Source organism: Brachyistius frenatus, unplaced genomic scaffold, assembly GCF_029030835.1.
Source record: "Brachyistius frenatus isolate BFR_SWC_R1_liver_20210118 unplaced genomic scaffold, ASM2903083v1 Contig_9, whole genome shotgun sequence".
Taxonomy (NCBI): domain Eukaryota; kingdom Metazoa; phylum Chordata; class Actinopteri; family Embiotocidae; genus Brachyistius; species Brachyistius frenatus.
In genome coordinates this window covers 2,559,932-2,586,272 of record NW_027210608.1, presented here as the reverse complement: position 1 = coordinate 2,586,272, position 26,341 = coordinate 2,559,932, and the positions used below count along the sequence as shown (strand labels likewise).

At 41.5% G+C, this 26,341-nt stretch overlaps 1 protein-coding gene across 1 annotated transcript in view; it reads right to left on the bottom strand.

Annotated features, from left to right (window-relative positions):
• LOC138616201 (synaptosomal-associated protein 25-A-like) overlaps positions 1 to 26,341 on the bottom strand; it is a 42,592-nt gene that overhangs the window by 1,611 nt on the left and 14,640 nt on the right. The window contains exons 2-7 of the mRNA XM_069690339.1: positions 24,486 to 24,592; positions 22,453 to 22,494; positions 13,013 to 13,061; positions 6,269 to 6,386; positions 2,104 to 2,223; positions 581 to 725 (exon numbers count right to left, since the gene is read on the bottom strand). Coding sequence (XP_069546440.1) covers positions 581 to 725; positions 2,104 to 2,223; positions 6,269 to 6,386; positions 13,013 to 13,061; positions 22,453 to 22,494; positions 24,486 to 24,557 — 546 coding nt within the window. The 5' untranslated portion in view covers positions 24,558 to 24,592. The remainder of the gene's footprint in view (positions 1 to 580; positions 726 to 2,103; positions 2,224 to 6,268; positions 6,387 to 13,012; positions 13,062 to 22,452; positions 22,495 to 24,485; positions 24,593 to 26,341) is intronic.

Sequence of the window (26,341 nt, the reverse complement as noted above, 5' to 3'; positions counted from 1 at the left end):
TGTCAAACGCAGGCTAAATCTGGTCTAAATCAGCTCCATCCGCTGTCCCATAGCTCCACGCTGAGCCTGTAATCCATGCTAAATACCAGCTAAATACTACATCTGAATATTAGCTGGAGTTGGGTTGTTTTTTTTTGCCTTCTTGCCCTATATTTACTTACATTAATCACAATTCTGGCAACACAGCGTTACAACTACAATTTCGGAGCAAACTAAACGTGTAAATCGGACCACATTCTGTTTCCTGACTTTTAACACAAACAGGTCTGGAGGTGCTTAGTTCATCAAGGTGTCTTGTAACCTTTTAATTACACAACAACGCAACATAAATACAACAAAAGAGTGCTTGTATGTTCCTCCTTCATCCTCAAATTGTAGTTCCATACTGCCTTTGTGTTGGAGCGTCACAAATGTCTTTTTCTACGTTGAATAAACTTTCTGTTGCCACTCCAAAAACAGAAACTGTTTCCATCCAAAAGTTCACTACAGAATAGTGAAGTGAAAACTACATCAAAGCCCTGCTCCCTCACCCACCAAATAAGCTGCTATACTCTCCACGGTACAGAGGGATAAGTCGTACCTTGTCCATGATCCTGTCGATCTGGCGGTTCTGGGTGTCGATCTCCTGGCCCATGTCCAGGGCCATGTGACGCAGGTTGCCGATGATCCCACCCACCTGCTCCAGGTTCTCGTCCATCTCGTTCTCCCGGGCGTCATCCGTTACCCTGGAACACACACAGGTAAGGAAGCGCGGCTGCTTAAGATTGTGTGTGTTGGGAGCTGCTCTCGTGATCCTCTGGAATTTAAATTCAATTTAAATGACTCAGGAATTCAGATCCTGGAACATTTAAGGATAAAATAAAAATGTGTTCTGGTTACCTGTTAAGACGTATCTATAAACCACATGGCCTGCTCCATCTCTACAGATCAGTTGTTACAGCACTGTGAAAGCACTGTTTTCACTCAGATCCACGAGGATTAAGTCATACTGTATATCCAAGTATTACTAAGTGACTCCCAACATAAGGACTCGGACCTTCTTCTTCTTATTGCTTATTAATTCTTGAGTTTAAGGCCTCAGAAGAAAAAAAAGGTTAGAAACCAGTTGCATAGCTTGCATCAGGCATCTGATTTCAAACTAGGTTCCAATGACCTTAATACAAAATGACTGCACCTCTTCATAAACCATAACTACTTACTGCTATAGACTGGTCCTTCAGTCTCCTAGAGTTTAAACCAGAGCAGCCCTATTCGGCACCTTCTAAATTTGAGCTGACTATTTGACAAGCTCATGTTTATTCTCCTTCATCTGAAGTGCTATAAAATCTTACTGGAATGAATACAAACTGGAAATTTTGTGCAGCTAAAAAGTTAATAATATGAGTTTAAAGTACAACACAGTGCTGTTAAACTCTGCCTATTAAATTACATTAGATATAATAATAGTATTACTCTCTCTCCTACTAATGCGCGTGTGCTGTTAGTGTGTCCGACGTCACTGACTTCATACTTCCAGTCAAGATGAGAGATGGAGGAAGTGGCACACTGACAAGAAAACATTTGTCAAGATGACGAGATGGCTGTTTCTGAAAATAATCTGTGCAACTGTGTGTGTTTTTTAATTATTCTGAAATTGTATTTTACATTTAGAGTGCTCATTTTCTTCATAATATTACTTTTTAATGAAATTCAATTTTACATAACATAAACATTTGCTTTTTTCCTCCGGCCCGCCATCCAGATTCCTTTTTGTCCCTTCATAGGAAAGAATCTGAGCCCCTCTGCTTTAAACATTAAGCTGAAATAAAATTATACCTAATCATGAGGGGAAACTCAGTCGTCCCAACAGCTGATAGTATGTTAATACAGCTTTACTGACGTGTTGTCCTTAAGATGGTGAAACGTCTCTTTAAGAGTCAAAATGGACCAGTAATATTATGTATTAAAAGATGTGAACAGTATCACATTCTCAAATATAGAAAACAACTAAAACTGAGCATACACATAGAAACAAGCATGCTTTCCAGATACACACTCACAGAAGGGCACGCGAAAACCAACACACGTACGCACGCACACGCACACACTGTACGGTGCGCTTACCTGCGGATGAAGCCCCCGCTGATGGCCATCTGTTCACGCTCGTCCATCACTCGGGCCCCCGGCTGGCTGTTCACCACTCCATCCTGGTTCGCTCCCCAGGCCTGGCCCCCGCCCTTAATCCTACCACACACACATCGCAGTCAGGGACACAGTATTATGTGTGTGTGGGTGTGTGCGTATGTGTATTGTCGTTCACTGTTTTGTGAATATGAGTGTGTGTGTGTGAGTGTGTGTGCGTGTGCGTGTACTGGAGTGTGAATGTGTATGCGCATTTTGATGTAGTTGCATGATTTGGTCGCTATTTGCTACCAAAACATATACATGAATATATGTTTAGAATGCATCGCAAATATGGTGTCAAGCCAATTAACTTACTAAAAGCAACATGCCAGCCACGTATGATCGCGTTACATACATGCATTTGCAATCTGTAAGTCAATAATTGATCCGACGTGCAGATCAATTGAATTGGAAGCTCACGTGTGGCTTATGTTAGACAGAGATTTAAAACAGAAGAGAACCCTCTCACAGACAGAAGAGCACAAACACAGAAGACGAGAAGCAGGCTCCAGACAGAGGACACACACAAAAAAACACACAAACACATATATAAACATGCAGAGTGAGAGGACATGCAGAAACATACACAATGTTTAACATGGGAGGGGAAACGTGAAGAGAGGAACAGGATTAGATACATTCTGTGTCTATCAAAAGAAAGCTGTAAGGTTAGATTAATTGTGGTAAAAAAAAAAAAAAGAATAAAAAAAAAAAAGTGATCATTGTGTATGGAAGACTAGCTGTGATCAGCCCTTCATTTCATCTGGATGGATAGGTCTGCAGGACGACACACGGCATACAGTCAAATGAGCAAATGTAATTCTTCGCATTTGTTTCATTCGGCTCGGAGCATCTGATCGGTGAAGGTCTCCGCTGAGGACAACGCAGAGAACAAAGTCGAGGCAGAGTTCATTGTGTTCGTGAATGATCGACACCTGACTGCCTCTCACAGTGTTGTCTGGAGGTGGTGATCCCCACCCATCAAGTGCTCCAGTCAACAAGCAAGAATTATGTCTGTCATGCTATTTGACCCACGGCTGCCACATAAGGAGTCTAGATCCAATGAAAACACATGACATAACCACAGGGTTACATAACAAGTGGCTCATGAATGGGAGGACCAAAGAGCTATAGAATAGACAAGATATGAACCCAAAAACACGTGGGAGCAGGACCAAGATGGACCCCGAACATAGAGGAAACAGGAAGTCAGGTTCTAGCTAATTAAAATGGTGACACAAACTCTGAAATAAAAAAATAAAAAAATAAAGCAGACTGGTTACATGTGCTACTGACAACATCCTGTTCAGCCCTGTTTTAGAGAAAATAATCATCTGTCGTTAAGATGTCTGTGGGTGTATTTACTCTGCAGAATAGATATAGAAGAAAATGAGACACTACGATTAAGCGGTTAGTTAATAGGTCAAATCAGAGAAGAGAAAAAAACTGCACTAATACCTGACATGTACTGCATTAAGGCCTCACTTTATTAATTCCCAGAAGAATGACTCAGAAAGATCTTGCTGTAAAGCCAACATAAAATACCCAATATAGCTTTTACTTAGATTTTGGTTTGGTTTGACAGCCACTTGTGTTTTCTATAGCTCGGAGATAGACAACTACATGTAGGTCCCGAAATACATTATGCTCAGACATGACCCTGTGGCCATAGTTTGGCTGTTGAGGGTCACACAGGAGTTTGGCAAAACTGCCATCTAAGATGTCAAAGTAAAAGTTCAGGATTTAGGAGCTTTAACTTGAGTGTGATCAGAAAACAAGTATGCCTAACTCATGCATGATATTTCAGTCTGGAGGACGGTGTTGAGGGAAGAGAGCCGGGGGCCAATCGAGGCTTCCTAAAGCTCCAATCTCTAATCTGAAGGTAATAAGAGTAAATTTACTTATTTGACCAGTTTGCATTGCTTTAAAACCTTTACTTTTAGGTTAAAAGTGATGAAACAACTGAAGTTACAGTCCAGAGAAAACCTAGACCTGCCTCAAGGTTTGCAGTTCATGTACACTGTCTTAGCAAATAACAACAATCAATCACCACGTCTTAAAAATATGATCCAAAAAAATTAAAGCAATAGTTTGACCTTTTGGGAGATAGAGTTATTTGTTTTCTTGCAGAAAGTTTGATGAGACGCCACTCTCATGCATGGATGATAAATATCAGTCTCTCAAGGAAAACGTGATCTTATTATTGTAAGAATTTGTGCCAAGGCATTCAATTCAATTCAAAATTCCCACGATTGTTTTGCATTTAGTAGTGCTGAACAGAAACTCTGCTGAAGGTATTACAGCACAAAGTGAGTCTTTTCCAAATAAAACCAACCAAGATAATTCTTAATTTACAGTCAGTGAAGCTCTTCAACCTCTCAATCGGCAAAACTGGAAGTAACTGGGTTTATGGGAAATGTGGTCTTATCATGATAACTAGGCGACCAATCATCGCACTTCCCCGTGTCGGTCTAATCATACAGTGTGTTTTATACAGATAAGATTTATCCTATGTGTTATGTAAAAACTACGTCACTTTCATGACATAACTTCAAGCCCATCCCATTCTACTTCTGTGATGTACTTATTATCAGAGAAGAGATTTGCATGTAGCTCTTTCATTAAAGAGTAGTTTTAACAAAAAGCTGAATTGTTTTCCTTTCCAGTTCCCAAAATTACCCCCCTGAAAGAAAATCCCATAAACCGATTAACAGTTTTTTGAGAAAAGATGCTGCACCAAACTCTCTGCAAACAAAGCAAATAAACATATATCCATAATGCTGAAATATAACTTTGAAGGTTTCTGATTTCAATGATTCATCGTGTTGTTTGGCTGCAAATACCAGCAAGTACTTGATTACAAAAGCAGCCGGATAAATGACATTTCATTTTTCTCATAACATGTGTGGTGAAAACTTTGGACCTCATAACCCAAACCATTATCACTCTAACCCAGTATCACTTTAACCCAGTATCACTTTTTAGTATGTAATACACCTGTCAGTCCGCTACAGTTTAGCGTGTCAGTGTCACGTTTTGCCTCACCCAGGCTTAAAAGGTGAGGTACAATAGGTTTAGCCACCAAAAACCAAGTGATTAAGTTTAGGAAAAAACTACTTGGCCAGAGTTTGGAAAATATTTCTTTGAAGAAATCTGGGTCACTTTCACACATACTCAAACCCTGGTCACCAGCTGGGTGGAAGTCCTGAGTCTGACATAACTCTTTACTTAGACTTTGTTACTTTTGTACTTTGTCACATGACCTCTTTCTTCGACCCTGGTCATACATGGTCATACATGCGTGTACTTTTCACGGTTAGGTGAGGCAAAACGTGACATTGACACGGTGTCCTCTAGTAGACTGATGGGTGTATTACACACTTAGCTGCATACATTCCAGGAACTAAGATACTGGTGTGATTAAACAAAAGTTAATATGGCCCATTTAAAATATCATTTTTATTTGAATGCATTGCAAGAGCCCCATATAGTCAATTAATTGGTGGAAATCATAAAAAAACAACAACACCTTTATCAGTAGGTTTTCAAATGGCCATAAAAGGGGCAACATTCAAATAAGTAATGAGTTAGAATGCAACTAGTTGATGTATTCTTTGGTTGGACTTGCACGCAGCATGATGCATCATGCTGCAGGGTGTCGGTGTGGGGGGGGGGGGTGCTCGGGTATTGGGGGTTGGAGGGTTGGAGGGTTGGAGGTTGCCATGGCCAAGATCCTTGGTGATGCTGCAACCTGCTGGAAGAGAATCTCTCATCCAATGTGGAATGAAGGGCTTTTTGAGGACAGCAGCCACTGAGGCCGGAGAGCAAACCCAGCGGCGCTGGGGCGGTTAGTTGTGCACATGTTTGTGTGTTGTGTGTTGTCCATGCATGCACGCGATCTTTCACTTGGGTCTTAATAGAAACAGACACACACTCGTGCATGCAGTGCTAGTGCCTGTTCAGAGAGTGTGTTGTTGCGGCTTTAGGCCCGACTGCTCACATCACAGTTCACCATGCTCTACACACCAGAAGCAGGCGGATGGATAGAGAGGCAGGTAGGCAGGCACTGAAACACATGCAGTCAGGTGACACAGGCAGCACCTACTTGTTACAGGGACATGAACATAGACCACAGAACTGTCCTAGATTGTTCAAATTCTTTTCTGCATCCTTCATGTCCTTATTGATTTGGTCCATCCCCTCCTCGATGCGCTCCAGTTGCTCTGATTACCAACAATTTGTCATTTATCCCAGCAAAAGAACGAAAGCACGTGAGAAGAGAAGAGAGGAGGAAGAGGTCGCGGGTAGAGGGGAGTAGAGAGGGGAGACAAAGGAGAAGAGACAAAAAAAGACATTGACTGTGACAAGAGAGACATCAGACATCACCACCACCACCACCAGGACTGGACAGGCAAGAGCGCGGAGCTCCTAGCCGGTACCTACTTTTTAATACATGGGCATATCAGACCACAGCATAGTCCTATATCTTTTAAATCTTTCTCGGCCTCCTTCAGGTCTGCGTTCACCTTGTTCATGCCCTCTTCCGTACGATCAAGTTGCTCTGGTGAGGACAAAGGCATGAGAGCAGTGAAATAAAGGTGACTGGGTTCGTGTCGAGGCTTGGCGCTCTACGCTACAGTGCAAGAAGGTTTTGGCTTTATGCAGAAGGCAAAGCAGGCAACAAGCATTGAGAGGACCTACAGCTGAGAAAATGAATTAAAGACAAATTTGTCTTTCCATGTGACTCTTCTTCCTCGGATTTTCTTTTTCTCCTACCTCCTTCCTCGGGCACATATTGCTTTTCTTATTATTTCATCTGAATGCCAGTAGCAGTACCTGCGTCAGTATGCTTCATCCAGCGCTGCATCTGCACATGAAGACGTTAACTGCCACTTTAACTGTCTAAAAAAACTACTGCATGTCAGTGGGAGCAGAGAGAGATGACAAAGAGAGAGAGAAAGATAGGAAGGAACTCATGGCTGCCTCATGTGAGCTGAAGTTTAACAACTGGAGTGAAATAGAAAGAAAAACAGTAGAGATGCAAATAAAATCAAAGGATGAAGACAGAGATGATTTAGAAGCAGAACAGAGAGAAACAATGAAAACTGTGTGACAGGCAGAGGATGTAAAAGCTCAGAACAAAACAATGAATGAGCATATAATGAATGAATGAAGAGCAGGTATGAAGTGGTGCATATTTCCTTCCTCAGATGGTCAGTGGAGCACAGGGCTATAAAAAGCTGTGAGTCACATTCAGATCCTCTCTGTCTGTCTGGTTAACGGTTACAGGACAGGACAGCTGTAATCTCCGTCGGTGGAGGAGGGCATCTGTCCTCCGGGGAAACAACACTGTTTGATCGCTCACGTTGAGATGCAGATGACACAGATGATCGTGTACGACAGGAGCTACAGTGACTGCTCTCCAACCGAAGGCCTGGTGTGAGTAAAGTTTCAGTACTTTTGCACTGATGAAGCGTCCCGGTTAAAACGATGATATGGAGCCCCTTGATTCAGCTGGAAACAGATCTTAAGCTCATTTCAGACCAAAGAGTCACAACGAAACTGTTTGAGAACACTTCAGGAAAAGTTGCAACAGTGTGAACCGTCCTGTCTCTGCTGCGTGTGTCTCGAGCAGAGAGACTGAGCTTGTCAAACCGCCGGTGTCTAGTTTCAGAACCTGAGGCGCTTTCAGCTCATAGCAAAGTCGGCCAGGCCTGTCAATCACAAACTCTGCATTTCACTGACAAAAATGGCAGAGAGTTTGGGCGGAAGAAAGAGGATCACCTCTTCAATTTATTTGAGGAACTGTCATGTCTGTACGGTAGCATGTTGTATGTACACAATTGTGACATAGTACTTTATCATAAAAATGCGGCTTGAACTTTGACACATTTTGTTGTGATCCGTATCGCGATGTTTGAAGTGAAAAGGAAAAGGATGCGATTTGGAACGAGAAGGCGTCCTTCTTCTTCTTCTTCTTCTTCTTCTTCTTCTTCTTCTTCTTCTTCTTCTTCTTCTTCTTCTTCTTCTTCCTCCTCCTCCTCTTCTTCTTCTTCTTCTTCTTCTTCTTCTTCTTCTTCTTCTTCTTCTTTTCTTCTTCTTCTTCTTCTTCTTCTTCTTCTTCTTCTTCTTCTTCTTCTACAGAGAGATGTTAGACCATCTCATCTACCTGCTTCAGTGTGAACTGTCAGGTTTCAGAATATTGCAGACTGGTGAAATGTGAGGAGCTGCGAGTTTCTAAGTGGTGATTTTCTGGTTGATAATGAACTAACCATACTGTTATGTTTCTATTTCATTTTAACAGCAGAGAAGTTGATGTTTTCAGTTTGATTATATGACCATATGTATAAGATTTACAACATTGATGTTAGCTTTTTCAACACGCTAAGACCACCTAACACGCGTAGTAGTTTAGGTATGTTAGCATTGTATTTCTTTCACACCCAAAACTGTGAGGATAATTGTGACTAAACATGACCTTTTCAACAGTCCATAGACCCTGGGGCTGCTCAGACATGAGCTCCATAGTTGGAAACCTCTTGCATGTGACTTTCTCTTTTCCAGAGGCTTTGGCACTTTCAAATAAACACGATTGGGGGTACCTGCTCAGAGGACTGAGACCGATCTTCTTGGTGCAGTGACTGCCTATTTGCTTCAACCACTTTTTTATAACCCATCTCTTGGCTGTTTACATAAAGAATATGTCTTCGCTTTGCCGGGCTCTGCAAGATTTTTCTCTTCCACAGTTTTTTTGTTTTTAAGGGTGAGACACACCAGTGGAAAATATACTGTTGACTGGCTGTCAGTCGCTGAGGATGTGTCGAGGAATCTCGCTCTCAACCACTTGGTCGAAGTCCAGAGATGAAGAGGTAAATAAAAAAACTGGACAAACTTCTTTTTCAATTCAACACATTTCATGCCGCAGTTATTATTATGATCGTAAATCATGCGACACTCACGTCTACTTTTTCAGTCTGCAGGACTGACAACACAGCCGACAGTCTAGCGCTGCTGGCTAAAATACAATAATGTAAGGCGTGAAGGCTCGCTGAGGCAGAGCGATAATCCATCAGCCCTGACTGTGTGTGCAATTCAGGTCAACATGTATGTAACAGCCGAGCAGGGAGGGACTCATTAGCTACAGCGAGACCTCCGCCGCAGGTAATACATCATTGCAACCAAATGACAAATCTCCTCGTGTGTGTGTGTGTGTGTGTGTGTGTGTGTGTGTGTGTGTGTGTGTGTGTGTGTGTGTGTGTGTGTGTGTGTGTGTGTGTGTGTGTGTGTGTGTGTGTGTGTGTGTAAAGGGCAGAGGGATTAGTCACCCCGCAGTTTACAGCTCAACAAGACACTGTATTAATTACTACAGGCTTGAAAAGCTTTTACTTCCCAGTGTTTGTTCGTTAATGGTGATATAAGAGTACCCTCTTATATCACCATTAACGAACAAACATCTTGAGGTAAATATGATGGAGCCTCGGACAACAGAGGCTGCTGTCACCAGTAACCAAGAGAGAAGGACAGATAAAGGAGGAAAGAGCTGCATGGTTGTTGCAGCCCGTTACATTCTGATAAAGGAACAGAAGAAGAAGAGAGTGGAGGTCAGAAAAAAGAAAGCAAAGGAAAGAGGAGAAGAGAAGGAAGGCAGAGAGAGAGAGAGAGAGGGAGACAGATGGGTGGTCAGGTATAGAGGACATTAGCTTCGAGGCAGAGGTAATTTAAATCTGTGAATTGATTGCTGTCCTGCAATAACAGCAGTGAGCTGTGCACTGTGGCAGCAGTCACTCCGGAGGGGAAGCAGAGGGAGACGGAGCAGAGGGGGGGAACAGGCTATCTGTTCCTTTGACAGGCCAATTAGGCTGCTCGTTCACGCATGGACCCAGGCACACGCCTTTGGTAACACACACACACACACACACACACACACACACACACACACACACACACACACACACACACACACACACACACACACACACACACACACACACACACACACACACACACACACACACACCTCCCTACATACCATCACTATACTCTTCTATACACACAGTCAAAGTGCCTCAAACCGACACGTGCACTTACAAAACATTAGTCACTCCATACTGAAAGCTTTTCTCTATAAGTCGTCAGGTGATAAGTCTGACAGTAAAGACACAAAGGTTGTGGGTGTGAGCATGTTCTTACATTTCACTCTGACTGCTGTGTGGAACAAACCCGGGCTCAAGGTTTTCAGAATAAAACTGGGTTCTAAGCAGCAGACTGGTTGGTTTTGTCCCATCTGTTCAGGTGAATCTGCTCCCACCTGTACAGCCACAGTTCACAGGGACAATACAGATTGTCCTATATGTCATAGGAATCTGGTGAGGTGGCGTGAAGTTAGATAATTAGCTTCGCTCTTACACTCTGAGAAAATAAATGTTGATCAAATGTTCCTCCTTAGTCAATACCAACTTTTGGTTCCACATCAGAAAAAATGTCTCTGAAGGAATCACATGTGTAAAGGTGTTGTGGAAGGTGGAAGAACAGCCAGAGCTCGTGAAGCTTTCTCTTGCAGCCTTCATTTAAGTGTCTCAATTTCCATCAGTAAACTCTCCAGGCCTCTAACAGTAAGTCCCAAAGAATACCAAACAACAGCTATTCATGATATCATTACTAAGTTTGTGCAGAAAGTCCCTCTTAAATTCTGACTGAGCCTGTTTTTGAAAGGTGATTTCAGAGTTGGTGGAATTAGTGCACTTAGCTGAGCTAATGTAAGCTGCATTATGCAGCCATTTAGTCTGCAGTTATTGGCACAATGTTTTACTGTTGTATTATTTTCCATTTGTGAAATGTAATTTAAAGTCTCACCAGTTTACATAATCATTAAAGTGAATTTTGGTTAAGCATCAGGTGACGTGTTTCATCCGTACTCCATATTACATTGTTTATTCTTCATTCTAAACAGTTCAAATATAAGCAGAGTTTATTTTAGCTACTTCAGCCACGGGATAGTTCCTACTTATGATTTGTGCTTAAAAGCACATCCATACATTTTGTGGACTTCAGAGAGATTTTAAAAAATAAAGATAAAAATAAATTTGAGAGGCTGAAACAAGTTTACTTTTAATCCCTAAAATGGGTCAAGCTCCAAAAATTCTGGATCCCAGAAACTCCACACTTTGTCACATCGGCTTTCTCATACTTTTCGTACCAACATGATGGTCAGGGCCCCTTAAAGTGTCCCAAGATAAATCACTACAAAAACACTTATTGGTACATGAGGCTATGTTTTTTTTTTTTTTCTGTACTTTACCTGCGGTAAACTAACTGACTTGCGAAACTTGTGGAGTGCCCCTTTAATTCACAGCGATAAACACAACAGTGTGTGGAGGTCATTACCTGTTAAATTTATCATTGTTTTACCTCTAAAACTGTATAATGCCAAAATATGCAGTATCTGTTACTAGTTGACCTCTGACCTCAGTCATTCAGGTGTCCTGAAAACATGTCGACCAGGTTTCACAGAACGTGGTTAAAAAGTGTTTTCTATCATTATTCTACAGGACTTAAAGATATAACTAACGTATAGTAAGATGTATTTATAAGCATGAAAGTGTAGTACAGGGAGGCAAAGCAGGCCAGCTCAACAGTAACATCCAGTATAATTGTGTTAGCCACATTAGCTCAGACTCAGGTAACGTTGCTGTTAAAGACGTGACTGCAGACTGATTGGCTTATCTGCTTTAGTCATTATGAAACCATGAAGGGGGTTATTGTTGTTGTTGTTGTGAATTAGGGGTCTCCAACCCGTAGCTCGTGAACTACCACTACTAGAACTGCGACTCGGCTCTGAGTTGATTGCGGGAGGTTCGAACAACATGCGGTGTTTCCCACACATACTGTAGACTTACTTGGGCGAACCGCTCAGGAATGTTGACGGCCGCCCGAGTATATCTGGGGATCTATTTCAGCATTTTTTATTTATCTGTTTTTTTAACCTGACCGAGAGAACGACGCTATCGATGCGATCGATTAATGAGTGGACAAGCTCTCCTCGCTCCCTTCACCTGTGTCTGCTCGGCACCCTGTCAGTGCAGCAGCCCTGAATGAGACACACAGAGATCAGAGGACAGAAACTGTGACCTGTAACGTGCCTGCAAAATGCAGCGGAGGCTCTCACTGAGCTGAAGAGAAATGGGTGCTCACAAATTAGGTAATTAACATAAATACTATATTTTTGGCTGCACTGCAACAGCAGGGCCAGAGCTATAAAGTGATGTTACACCGCAGGTAAGCCAAACGCCGTGACTATTCAAATTAAAAGCCGTCCAGTTTCACACAGGGTCCAGTCACATACAAGGTTTTACCACAGATGTATTTCTTTCAGGAGAGGCAGGGGGTCCCAATCGAAGGGGAAACTCTGGATTTTCTTTGTTAAATCTTTTATTAGAGCACTTTAGAGAGCATCTTTGTAATTGTAGATCCAGAGAATAAGCCCCTCCCTTCAATTGAACACATAAAGAAATGCAGACTGAAAAAAAGCATGCACATGCTGTTGAATTTAAGCTGTGTGATCCTAAAATGTGTTTTGAATATCAATTTGTTATTGTTCACATGCGAGAAGCTTATTCAGCTGGTTTGGTGGAGCTCAGCTATGTGAAATTGTTTTTACTAAACGGGAGTAGGTCTCGGACATTTTCATTTTGACAAAGTAGTTTTCGGAGGAACAAAGGTGGGAGACCCCCGCTCCACAGCGTTATACTGGACGTACTGAGGACGACTCTCCCGTCATACAGTGTGAAACTGTAAAAAAGAGAGAATCAGGAGCAGCGCAGATTAAAGTGATCTTTCCCTACGAACTTACCTCCCTGCTCGTCCAACATGACCAGAGTCCTGATGCCGGCATCTTTACTCTAACAGACACAAAGAGAGATGAAAGGAAGACAGCGGAGAAGAGAAGTGAAGAAAAAAAAGAGGAATAAATGTGGCAGATGAGTGAAGGTCAACAGAGCAGAACAGAGCAGAGCTGTCAGGATGGCAGAAGTGGGTCAAATTACAATTTGAAATCACATTTCTGAAACTGATCTTGTGTGGCACAGCAGAAAACAGTTTGACTTTAAAGGAATATTCTGACATTGTCTGTCTTGCCAAAACGTTGATACCACTTTCAGGCCAGTAGGCTAAACATAAAGCCAGAGCTAGCTTAGCCTTAGCCTGACCACGTATTGTTTTACTCATAGCCTCAGTCTTAGTCGTGATTATAGTCTGGAAACCCTGAAGGATGGACCAATCAGGGACCAGTGGGTGTGGCTAAGTGTAATGACGTTGATGTCAAGCGCTCGTTTGAAAATGTAGCTGCAACAGCAGCAGTGATGATGTTAGATCAGGGGTGTCAAACATGCGGCCCGCGGGCCGGATCCGGCCCGCCAGGGGGTCCAGCTCGGCCCGCCGGATGACTTTGCGAAGTGTGAAAATTACAGAAAGACGTAAATTGCATTTCTACGAGAATATGGAGGTTTATGAGTACAAACGTTTTGTAATTTTTTTAATCGATCCAGTAATTGCTTCAAAAACAGCGTAAATGCGACGTCTGCTCCCGAGGAAGAAGCGCTCGCTGCTCGGGAATCTGCAGAGGAGAGCCCAGGCAGATAAACAGTGGGCTGATGTTTGAGTTTTTGCTCTTTATGTTTCTAGTTTATTGTAGAAAGACCTTAAAATAGGGTTTATCGACCAAAAACCTTCACCAATGATTTAAACACAGAGAAATATTGTCATTATGTATGCGTTATTATGCTGTGATTTTACTGGTCTGGCCTACTTGAGATCAAAGTGGGCAGTATGTGGCCCCTTAACTAAAATGAGTTTGACACCCCTGTGTTAGATGGATGGAGCAATGTGACGAGTTCGAACAACGCTAGCAAAAATTGAGGAATTGAAGTTGCAGCAAGAACAAATACTGAAATTTAAACAAAAGAAGGTCAGTTATAAGCATGGCGTTCCATCCATTATCTATATCCGCTTTATCCTGAGGGTCACGGCGGGCTGGAGCCTATCCCACCTTACTTTTGGGGGAAGGCAGGGTACACCCTGGACAGGTCGCCAGCCCATCACAGGGCCAACACTTACAGACAGACAGGAACAAAGACCATCCACGCTCTCATTCACACCTAAGGGACATTTGCAGAACCACCAATTAACCTGACATGCATGTCTTTGGACGGTGGGAGGATGCCGGAGTACCCGGAGAGAACCCACGCAGGCACAGGGAGAACATGCAAAATTGGGATGGAACCCAGAAGCTCCTCGCTGTGAGGCGACAGTGCGAACTACTGCACCACTGTGCCGCCCTAAAGATGGCGTTGACATACATAATATGGAGATATTATGTATGTCAACGGCCATCTTTAGGGCGGCACAGTGGTGCAGCCAATTGGTTCAAGGCTACTCTAACAGTTTCAAGATGAACATGAGGTCTGTGCCCAGCAGGGCGCCACGACTGGAAACAATCCCCAACGATGTGTAGCCACACCCATATATTAATTAGTGAATTTGAGTCTGGAAATACTAAACTAACTTAAGATAGTATAAAGACTGGGAATACAGGGATCAGTTAGTTGGCTGTCCAAAGGTAACAAAACCACCCAATCCAGCTGCTTCCCCCCTGTGCTCAGCTAAACTAGGCTAATCACCAGCTAATTGTAGCTCCATTTTTAAAGAAAGACACAAGTGGCATCAATCTTATGTCTCTCAGCAATAAGCCAATTTAGCAAATATCCCAAAATATAAAACAATTTCTCTAAACTAAAGTAATCAGTTAAAAGAAATGAGATCTCATTTGATATATTTGAGCCACGAATGGAGCAAAGTCATGGAAGTAGAACACGAGAAGAAAAGACTCTGATCACGATAATATAACCTGTGAGTGTATAAACAGTAGTAGGAAAGTTTTGTGTAAAATTTGAAAACTTCACTCCCTTACAATAAGTCAATCACATCACTATGTGAAAGTCAACAAAACATCACATGAATAAATGTCAGTGTCAGTGATGCACTTAAAGAATTCATTTATTCTCTCAGCAGGTAAAACCAGGTGGTTTCTACAGCTTTGATTGAGAAGCATCTCACAAAGAGACAGACTTACATCCAACAAACCAACGTCGAAGCATAAAACAAAACTGTAAACCTCCCAAAAGCTCAAAGGAAATAACAAAAAACTTCAGAATGCCAGAAATATATTCATACACAAAGGCTCGGCATAAACTCGTCCCCAGAACGGCGTGTGCTGTATTTGTTATGCTCACCGGGCTGCTCGCAGAGATTTGCTGACAAAGCTCCAGTAATGTAACACTCTGATTTGGCTCAAACAGTTGGCACACGCTCAGACACACAAGCATGAACACATATACGCTCCAAACCCCAACATCCATGTGGACTCACATCCTGTTATTTCTCCGTGCATGGGCTTCATCACAAAATAACACACTTCAGTGAGCACACAATAACCACATTAACCGCTGCGCATACAACCAAACAACAGTTTGGTGCTTTCCATGAGCCGCAGGCCTCCTCTGACAGATATTAAAGTCCAATGGCCCTTCACTTCACGCATCAGTTGCCTTTGATCAAATGCTCTGACCTTCTTGGAGCAGCAGAGATAGATCTGGACCGGTGCTGCAGGAGGCCAGTTAGGACGACCGCTGATATTAGTATCACTCAAACCATCTGAAACAAATATGTGCCAGTGGCCAGGGATCTGTATCAAGTGGAAACCCTCCATGACATCACCCCTTTGGTTTGTAAACTGCGGCTTTGAAGCCTCGACTCCAGCACTTTGGCCGGTGCCATGTTTTTTTTTTTTTTTAACCATTGAACCATATATGGACGAGTCGGAGAGGAGCGAGCGGTGGATCTGACTAAGAACCCATCGGCAGCCAACAGTAACATCACCCATTGGTTTGTGAGCGGCCGTTATGAAGCCCCGAATTCGGACATTGGCCGTCACCATCTTGCTAGTTCGGAGCGGTTTGGAGCCGGTAGTGACCATATTTGGACGAGCGGTGGATCTGACTTAATCTGGCTGGAAACACGACGATACTACGTCCCGCTGACCGATAGCGGAAACCTGACAATCAAACAGATATGCCCCCAAAAACACAGCTTTTTGAGGCAAATTTGTATAATTATTTGACGGGATTATTTTCAGATAGAACGCCAGAAAACTAATAAGAAGGAACAACTTCAGCTAGCAAAACCAAAATAACTTGTGAAAATTTTTTATTGACTTCGAATTTCATGAGACGAGTTCAATGTGAGTCTATAGCGAAAGAGCCTTATTGGAGCCAACCTCTAGTGGCACCCGGTGGTAGTGCAGCTTGAGGCACTTCCACAATGGCTTCATTTTTCAGACCCGGACGCTGCGTCCACTTTTACATACAGTCTATGCAAGAAACAGAGGACACTATGCGCCGCCCACCTCTACTGGCAACCTGACTGCATCCCAGGCCCATCAAACAGACCAAACACACCGCTCTTTGAGACTTAATATCTAATTAATTATGGCATTATTATCAGAAGAACCATCAGAACACTGATCAGAAGGATCTTGAGGATGAGTTGATATTCAGTGGGAGCTTTTCGACCGCTTGTTTACCCAGAAGGAATCATGGGAAATCAGACATGTGAGAGCAGCCGTGTCCTCAGAACTACAGGACAGGATATCGGACCACGCCAACTGGCGTGGTGCCGAGGTGGTGACATCACCTCTTTCTGCATGGCCAGTTAAACACAAATGAGTGTACACACTATCCGGTCGTCTTCATACTTTGCTGAGTCACCTGATACTGTTTTCGCAGTTCTCCCAAAATAATTTTAAATGTCCACAGAAGGTGCTTTTCAAGAGATCAATAGAGATGATTTATTTTAAACTCATCTGATATCACTTTCTTTGTTCTTCATTTCTATCCTTCTACGTAAAGCCGACCTTGTTTATATTTTTTTTTAATTTTAAGCACACATAGTTGAAGAAGGAAGAAATGTCTTCATGTGTTTTTCTTTATTTGTGTTCTGCCTCTTTTGTCATAAAAGTGAAGTGATTTCAAAGTGTTGCTGAGAGTCTCAACGTGAGCTCTGCATCAGTTGCAATCTTTTAAGAACAAAGCAGGTATTGATCTTTTATTGAGAAATCGACTCTGCTGTCTCCTGGAATCTTTTCTCATTCAGTCAAAGTGTGACCAACATGTCCACCTGCTGCCCTGCTGTTGGGCAAACACAAACTGAAGTGATATCTGATGATAATACCAATCTATTGGAGAAATGTATTCTGGAATCAGATCAATCAAATGATCTGGTGACTGATCGGATGTGTCCCTGTGTGTTGTGTACTTCCAGGAAACTGTAAACACAGCAGATTACTGCACAGTAAAATTACGTTTTTCCCATCTCTACATGTACAGTAAGCCTTTCAGGTTCATTATTTTCTATTGGCATAACATTTTGAAATACTTGGTATTTTGATAAATATGTAAAGTGATATTCTTTCCGAGAGTTAGATGGGAAGATATCGACATTTATATCCGGTTAATCTGATAAATAACTAGTTTACATCTAGCTTGGCTCTGTCTGGATGTAGTTAAATTTACCAGCCAGCACCCCAAAACCTCTCTAACTATCCTGCTTGTTTAATCTGTAAATAAAAGTCCATCTGTAACAAAACTGATGATTCTGTTTGTGTTTTTAAAAAAAAAACAGTTTTAAGACTTGAATTGGGAAGTGACTTGAGAAGGAGTAGATCTAAAAAGTGTAGTTGTTTCTATTCAGAAAAAAAGCTGCATGTTCCTCTTGTTTAATGTTTTCTTCAGGCCAGATCATCAACTCTCATCTCCCATTTTACCGACTATCTCCACAAAGACATTGGATTTAGATTTGATGTCCTTCACAGATTCCTCTCCATCCCTCTGTTTATCTTTCATCTCATCTCTCGTCCCTCTGGTGTTCATCTCTGTCACTCTCTCCTTCACTTCCATCTCCCTCACCTGCTTTCTTCACATTTCACCCTGAACCACTGAGCAGTTTTTCATTTCTGTTCCTTGCAGGTCTGGAGTGAAGATAACGGTTTAATAAATGAAAAAAATATTTAATATCTGTGGATCTTTATTGGTAAAACCTTTTTTTTTTTTTTATTTGTAAAAATGCATTACATTTGTTGCACAAGGTCGACTTTTTATCAAATAAGAATATTCTTTACATTTAATCTCTCCACAGCCGGCATTTAGATACAGGACTGGATTAATTCTGATGCTTCATGAGATTTTGAACGTGTGACTGAATCAATGTTTGCTGTTTTCACAATGTGAATAACAAACCAGTAAATAAAATGTCAATGAAAATGAATGGTTTGATGCTCGAAGGACTGATCAGATTTTTATGGAAGCAACAAAGCCTATACAACAGATGTCTGTTATTGATAAGCTATTTCAAAGTGTAATGAACTCCAGATAACCCCCCATCTTTATGTTTTATAACTTAGACATTTTGATAACAAGACCAAATAAATTCAGATGCTGGTAGGCAGCAGGTCTTTGTGCTAAGCTAACCGGCTCCAGGAAATACAGAGTATAATGCTCTATCTAACTGTGGACTGTGTTGCTCCCTAATGTAAGTTCAGGTATTTCAAAGGAGAATCCATGCATAATGACACTATGCTACAGCTTCTGCAAGGATTTTACAAGCGGTTATAAGGCTGGTAAGTTCATCAGAGTGACTTCCTAATTATAAAAGCTGCGTCAGATTAAATTCCTGGATGCTGAACATCAGAGAGTCCGACTCAGAGCTGCAGCGTAGGAACAGTGTGGGAGCGATCCGTCAAGGATCATGTAAGAAGAAAGTTATAGAAGAGGTAAGAAGGCTTAAAGAGGGAAAGGTTGGATTTATTCTACAATGAAATCTTTTACTGTCCGTCATGTCTCATGAATAAAACACTTCAGGATTTTATTAATAAATCTAGAATTATCATTAATATAAATACATTGCTGATAAACGTGCTATTAATTTAAATTCAACTTTCATGATCTCAGTGTGCCTCGAAAAAAGCAATAGAAAGATCAAAGACACAGGATGTTTGATCATATTCATCCTCAAAAATAAGTGATCAGATTCCTTTCTGTAATCTGTGACACACATTAACAGGCACACTATTTTTTTTTAGTTTAAATTTCTCACGTAAATATTCTTTGTTAAATAAAATGGTTCCGCCAGCAGTGTTGTAGTTTGGACTATATTTAGTCTGCACGCTCTCCTTCCCATTTATTTTAATCAGTTGTCACTGTCGTGTTCTTCTGCTATTTCATACAAAGTCATTTCAGTGTCCCTGTCAGTTTGTTACTTTATTTTCTTAGATTTTGAGTTTTCTTCTTAGTTGCCTTTGGATCCAGCCCCAGCGGACTGCTCTGTCTTTTAGTTATGAAAGCTTTTTGGTTTTAATGAAAACCTCCCGTCTCTGTTGTCGTGCTTTGCGTTCTGTATTCCTTTCACCACTGATAACAAGACGCCGTTTAGTTTGGCTGATAAAGACTGATAACGGGGTGCAACTAGCTTGATTTGGTAACAAAATCCACCTTCCAGCACCTCTAAAGCTCACTAACTAACACGTGAATCGTTACAGTAAGTTTGCCAGACGACCAGCAGAGACTGGAAAGTCACTTTTAATGACCAAGAAATAGAAAACCTAAATGTTGTTTTCAAGCTTTGTTTTTTTTTTTAAATTAATTAAACAGATGGCATATAAATAAATATATTAATTAGTGATCTATTGAGGTGCTGTCCTTTGGATTTTGTTTGCTTCAGACTAAACCAGGCTAGCTGTTTCCTCCTGTTTCCAGGACTTATGCTAAGCTATGCTAATGATCTCCGGGGTCTAGTCTTATAATTAACACAGACATGAGAGTTGTGTTGATGTTCTCACTTATTTCTGTAAGAAAGAGTTTTTTACAAAATGTAAAGCTAATTCTTTAAATTAAAAATTATACACAAAATATTGACCAAGATAGACTGAATAATCACGTAAATAAAAGCAAAATAAATGTGATAAAAGAGAAAATAGCTGAATGTACTTATTTAAATAACCTTTTACTTTCTGTGGTTGAAAATGTGGATTTCAGAGGCTGAAATGAACATCATGAGCCTCATTACAAGCTCACAAATTGACATTTAACAGCCACTCATATACTCTACGAAGCTCAGGTGACATCAAATCATGGCAGGTTTTCTGTTGTTTCATTCTGTTTTTTTCCTTTAATCATGGACAAATGATAATAAATAATAATGGTAATAATTAGCTACGTGCGCAAGCTTTGCAGAAGAAGAGCAGGACAGATTAAAGTAAGTAGCATCACTGCTCTTTAACACTTTTTTAGGAGCTGACACCACAGTGTAGTAACTCCTCAAAGACACATGTTTTGATGATGGATGTGTTTTTGGAGACTTCGTCTGTGCAGAATCAGACCAGGACAGGCCTGAAGAAGCAGATCTAAGATGGACCCCCGGCCGAGTGGTTCGACGGCTCTGACTGCTCTCCAATTTATTGAATTAGTGTAAGCTTCACTATAAGCCCTGAGCACAGAGGTCATGGAGCAGCAGCGCATGCTTACAGTTTCCTGCATGAGAGAGAGGTGAACTGTGTTGTCAGAACCACAATCACTCTCTTCATCAAATCATGTGACAATTATAACAATTACACACTTCGTTCTGGTACCACTGAATCTACATGAAGTCACTTTAGAGACCAGATTTTGTCAATAAACCCAAAGACACTTCATGATATTTATAGCGTAGCATCGGAGGAAGCATGTTGAGTCTCATCCATAATCCATGTTGCCTTACTGCTTGATTGCAGTCTATATTGAGCACGTTTCTCTGGAGACATGCTAAGTGAGGGCAATAAAGAGCGTATGCCAGACGGATACGAGAAGCCAAAACACGACACAGGAGCTGTTTACCTCTGTGTTGTTCACCGTTTTCAACTCGAGACCAAGCGCCGGGATTATCACAAGATAACACAACACCAAACCTCAGGAAGTTTTCAACGTGGAAGCAGATAAATGCCATTCTTTGGCATTATCTTCAAAGGTCAGACATTCAGCCACTGTCAACGGAAAACCTCGTCAGCGGAGCGGGTCACTGTTTGGGTCAGCCTCAGGACTCGCTCCTGTCCCTCATGGCTTTGTCTCATTAAGACATGTTGTCAGGGGTTAGAGCGCAGCCATGTCTCTGCTGCCTGTGGGAACGTTAGAGTAGCTGGAGGCCCAACACACACATGGCCGTTTAATGCCCTCAGCTTGGCTGTGCTCAGAGCTAACTTAATGCCAACTCTTCTTGGCAGGCAAACACAGAATCCTGTTGACATGTCACCTGAAGGTAAAAAACAAGCTCGCTTTACAGTTTAGCAGCTCTGCGAGAGAACACGATATAATACCAATACCATGTAATTCAATTTAATGTCATCAAACTGTTGTAATATCAACACATATCTTGTTGTCTTTTCATGGCTCCAGACAACTAATTGATTTCAACAACAGAAGACCTTTTGATGATTATTGAAAAGCCTCTGAGTGACATAAAAGCACTAAAAAAAAAAAACTTTTTAGTCACTTCGTATGTTGACATTTTTATTCATAATGCAGAATCATCAAGGAGGAGTCCGACTAGCCCCAAATTCATTTGTTCATACAACCAGAGTCATGAAGACCCATCTTCAGGGACAACAAAGAGGCCAGAGTCCTGCAGCAGATGGTTTGGCCTCCAGAGTCTGGATCTCCAGAACATGAAGCCCAAACAAAAGGGTGGGGTACGACCTACAGGGTTTTTTGTAGGTTTGTGGATGGCGTAGATACTCAGCGGTCGTAGTAACTGGGTGGGTTGGCAAGTAGATAAAAACTATGCATTTTCACAACATTTTGCACTATTATCATGACAATATTTATTTTTAAAAGACAATGTGTGCCATCATAAAAATAATATCCACAAATCTCTGGTAAAACAAGGCTCATAGTGAATGATTTTGAACTGGAGTTTTCTCATCCACATAGTCAGCACTCAAAATAGTACTTTCTGTTCATTTGGCTGAGGTGCTGTGAAAAAACATTTGTGTGCAGTGTTATAATAGGAATGACAGGAAAAAGTCTGTACGAGGAGAACAAACACCTTACTGTGTCAGTAAATATCAACAGATAAAAATAACCAGACAAATAGATGTTTGAACAACTATTCTTTTGCGAGTTGTGACGAGTGTCAGTGAATCATCAGACTCACCTCCTCAACCAGAGCCAGCATACGCCGAGTGCTCTCCAGAGACTGCAGGGACAGAGAGAGACACAATAATTAGCTGAGAGTCCAGAGGAGAGCAAAAACATACATACAGTACAGACCCTGGAAGAAATACCACAAAGACACGCCTCTGTGTTCACATAGAAAACTGAACACATATAAGGATGAAAGGTGGACAAAGGAGAACAGAATATGCCGAGTTCAAACTTGGGAGACAGACAAATGAATGATCCTTAGTCATATTAGCCCTGACTGTTCCTCTGCTCTCATCTGGTCACATGATTAATTATGTGATTCCTACATTTTGTTTGCTAACTCTGCAGGATCCCCTCGAAACTCATCCCTTTCCAGACCAAACCCTCTTTCATCCCTAATCCTCCCTCCTCACTCCTTCCTCTCTGTAATCTCCTCATCTCCTGCTTCTCCTCCGCCCCCGTGTTGCTCCATCCATCCATACATGCCTTCCTTATTTCCCTTCTTCCTCTCCTCCCATCCCATCAATGGAGCCTCTTGGCCTTGCATTATCTCCTCATGAATGTTTAATAAGGCCATTTGAGCTGCTCTATTATTCTGCTGCACAGAATTATCTGCTCTTCCTGAGCTCCTCTCAACTCATTAAAAAGGCCAGAGTTCTTCCTTATCCAAAAAAAGCACCGTCTTGATGAAAGAGACTTCAGAGAAGCGACTGCTAAAACAAGGGACGGTCACATTAGAGCAGCTGTGTCTGTCAGCCCGGAGGCTTCGGACGGACATTTGTGTCCTTATGAGAACAGGTCATTTTTTAAATGTCAAATTATAACTGGCATGTCAGAAAAAACTTTTTTCCACTCTGCGCCACGTTCTCCCTCACAATCTGTCGCCTTTTTGTTCTTCCTGCTTTTCTAGGGAGTTTTTCATTTTCATTTTTTCTAATTCATTGTGCTTAAAATAGGCACTCTACCAGATATCAAACCACACGTTTGTAACTGTGATAATATACAAGGCGAGGAAATTACAAGATAAAAGATAATAAATGCTGACAGACTTTAATATACAGGATCATGTGACGTGTAAAATTACAACCCACTGTGACTTACAGACATAAACATATATATTTTGTCCTGAATGAAATACTGTATTGTCATGAAATTCACTGAACAATATAACATGACATATTTTTCTTTATGGCTGGACTGGAACAGCGAGGTCAGCGCCATAAATGCCTAACGTGTCACCGTGAATGACGGAGTGACAAGGTTACTGTCGGTGCCTGATTTGATCACACATGATCTAAAACGGTGGTTCTCAACTGGTGGGTGAGGACCCACAAGTGGGACGTGGGGCCATTTTAAGTTGATCACAGACGTGTGTGCGTCTGAAAAAAGAAGTTGAAAATTAGGCTTAAACTTTTAGAATTTCTGCTGCTACACTTTTATTTTGAAGCACACATATTTCCCATGATGCAACGTGCGCGCAGCAGCTGTTTGTCATGACAGTGCTGACCAAAATCTTACGTCATCACATCAGCAGCTCTCATTGAAGCATTTGTAAACCAGGTTAGGATTAGAAAAGCTTTTAATTTCATATCTGACCCACTTGAGGAATTGTATGAACATCGTCAGTTCAAACGTAATATATACCTGTAGTTTAAAGACTGACTTGTTTCATTGGATTTAAAAAAAAAAAAGAAATACTCTGGAACAAAAATGCCCTTTTGTTGCACATTTCACATTTTTAACAGTACACGAAGGCACGCTGTATTATGTCACTGTTGTTTTGTGAAATAAATTATAGTGGCAAAATTTGGGTCACGATTTAATGAATTCTGGGTCCTGAGAACCAGCTGAAAACCACTTCTCTAAACTGTATACTGCTGTGATTGGTTCACCCACCCTCCTGCTGATCCAATTCAGCACCAGCCAGTGCCAGTCGGACAAATGCAGCAACTTTCTTGATCTGTTTCAAATTAAAAGCCCTACGTATAGGTTTTGACCTTGACTTGTTTTTACAATAGTGTGTTTGTGTGTCTTCTACTGTACCTCATCAGCTACTTGGTCCGCGCGTGACTGCAGGTCGGCCAGCTCATTGCGCATGTCCGCTTCGTCTGCCATGATGACTGTTGAACTTTGACTTCAAGCAAAAAAAACTGGAAGGGAGAGAGAGAGGCAGGTTAGTACATGAACAATACCACGACATCTGTGTGAAGATGCTTTGTACAAGAAAGAATACGATTTTGAAGCATTAACTGGAATTCAGACTGAAAACAGCCAACGGCGCAGCATTCAAGAAGTGTGTTGCTTTTTCCAGTCCAATCCAGAAAGCTGAGTTTGATTATAAGAGGCCAAAACACACAGCAGATGGCTGTTTTAAAAGCGCTGACGCAGGATTTCACAGCTGAATGAAGTTATCATGGCAACAATTATTTTACCTTTTGTTGCGACGACTCCAAACTAAAGATCATAAATGCAGTGAACACAGTGCTGTATTTGAAGGAGCCCTCTGCTCTGTCAGCCAGCTGTGTTGCTGCCCTGGCCTCATTTAAATGAATGAAAAGGCTGCTTTTTTCACAAACACGTCAAGAAAGGTCTGAAGGCATTTATGGCTTTTGCCAAAATCATCATTACTCAATAAAACGTTGTACACAGTTTCTTTCTCAGCCAACACACCAAAAATTGCACATCTCCATTTCATGGTAAACATATGTAAATAAAATGTGAATTTTTGGAAGTTCAATTTACTGTAGTGGACTTAATTATCTGTTTCTTAATCTGCAGCTACAGCAGCCCAAATGTTTACAGTTGTTCAATGAGAGAAAAGCCGGCCAGCATTGAGAGAGAGAGGAAACTCTTTCATTTAAATAGTGGGACAGCGATGCACATTTCCCTTCTGGAAAACACTCATAGTGCTGCTCCAGGTTGTTCACGTTAAAACTCCCTGACAAAGTTGTGAGAGTCATTGGACTCTTGTCTCTTGTGGATGTATTGTTCACCCCTCCACAGCTGAGAAGGGAGGACATGAAGTTGTGATGTCAGAAAGGTGAAGAAGGAGGAGGTTTCTGGAGCTGTTTATCCAGTTCTCTATCAGAAAATCTGTTCTGATGAAGCACAGTGAGACATTAAAGGCACCACAGTTGTGATTTTTAATTAAGTTGATCCAAAGTGCCCATTTACACCTGTTATCTATTATGCAGTCTGGATCCAGATAATATATGTGAATAAGGAAAAAAACCGCATGTTCATTCAAGAAGTTAATACACACAGATGCAACCAGACCACATTTGATGCTGGTCAAACTCACATTGTGATCAGATATCAACCAGGTGTAAACACAATGCCGACAGCATCAACACTCCTGAAACTCAGTCCCACATGTTTCTTCCTGCCAACTCAAACAAGCCCAACCAAAGCTGCAGCTACCTTTAACATGATCTCTTCAACGGAAAAAATAGATCCCACATAAAAACACTGCTTCCCCTTGAGCTGGGACGTGTTTGTCGACAAGCCGCCTCATTTATTTGCAAACTGAGATCAGGACAAGACGCATTTTAATTCCAGATGTAATTGCAGACCTGCGGGTTGGATGTTCGTCCACATACAGATCACGTGTTGGTACCAGGTGTGAATGGACAGAAACAGAACAACAGAAAGGAAACAAACACAATACTTCAATCTCTCTTTGATACACACTCTGTAGCCTCAAAGTGTCTTTCAGGAAAACACCGAGGTGCTTTTTACTATTCAGCTGACTTGATGAATTCTGAAGATCACAAGTTAACACACAGATCAGTGCAGGTAAAGTGTTACGGGATCCTGGAAACACACAAACGAAAGAATATTTTCTGATTCTGACACCACAGTTGTTGACTTGACCTTAGATTTAAGGCAAATTTCTTACG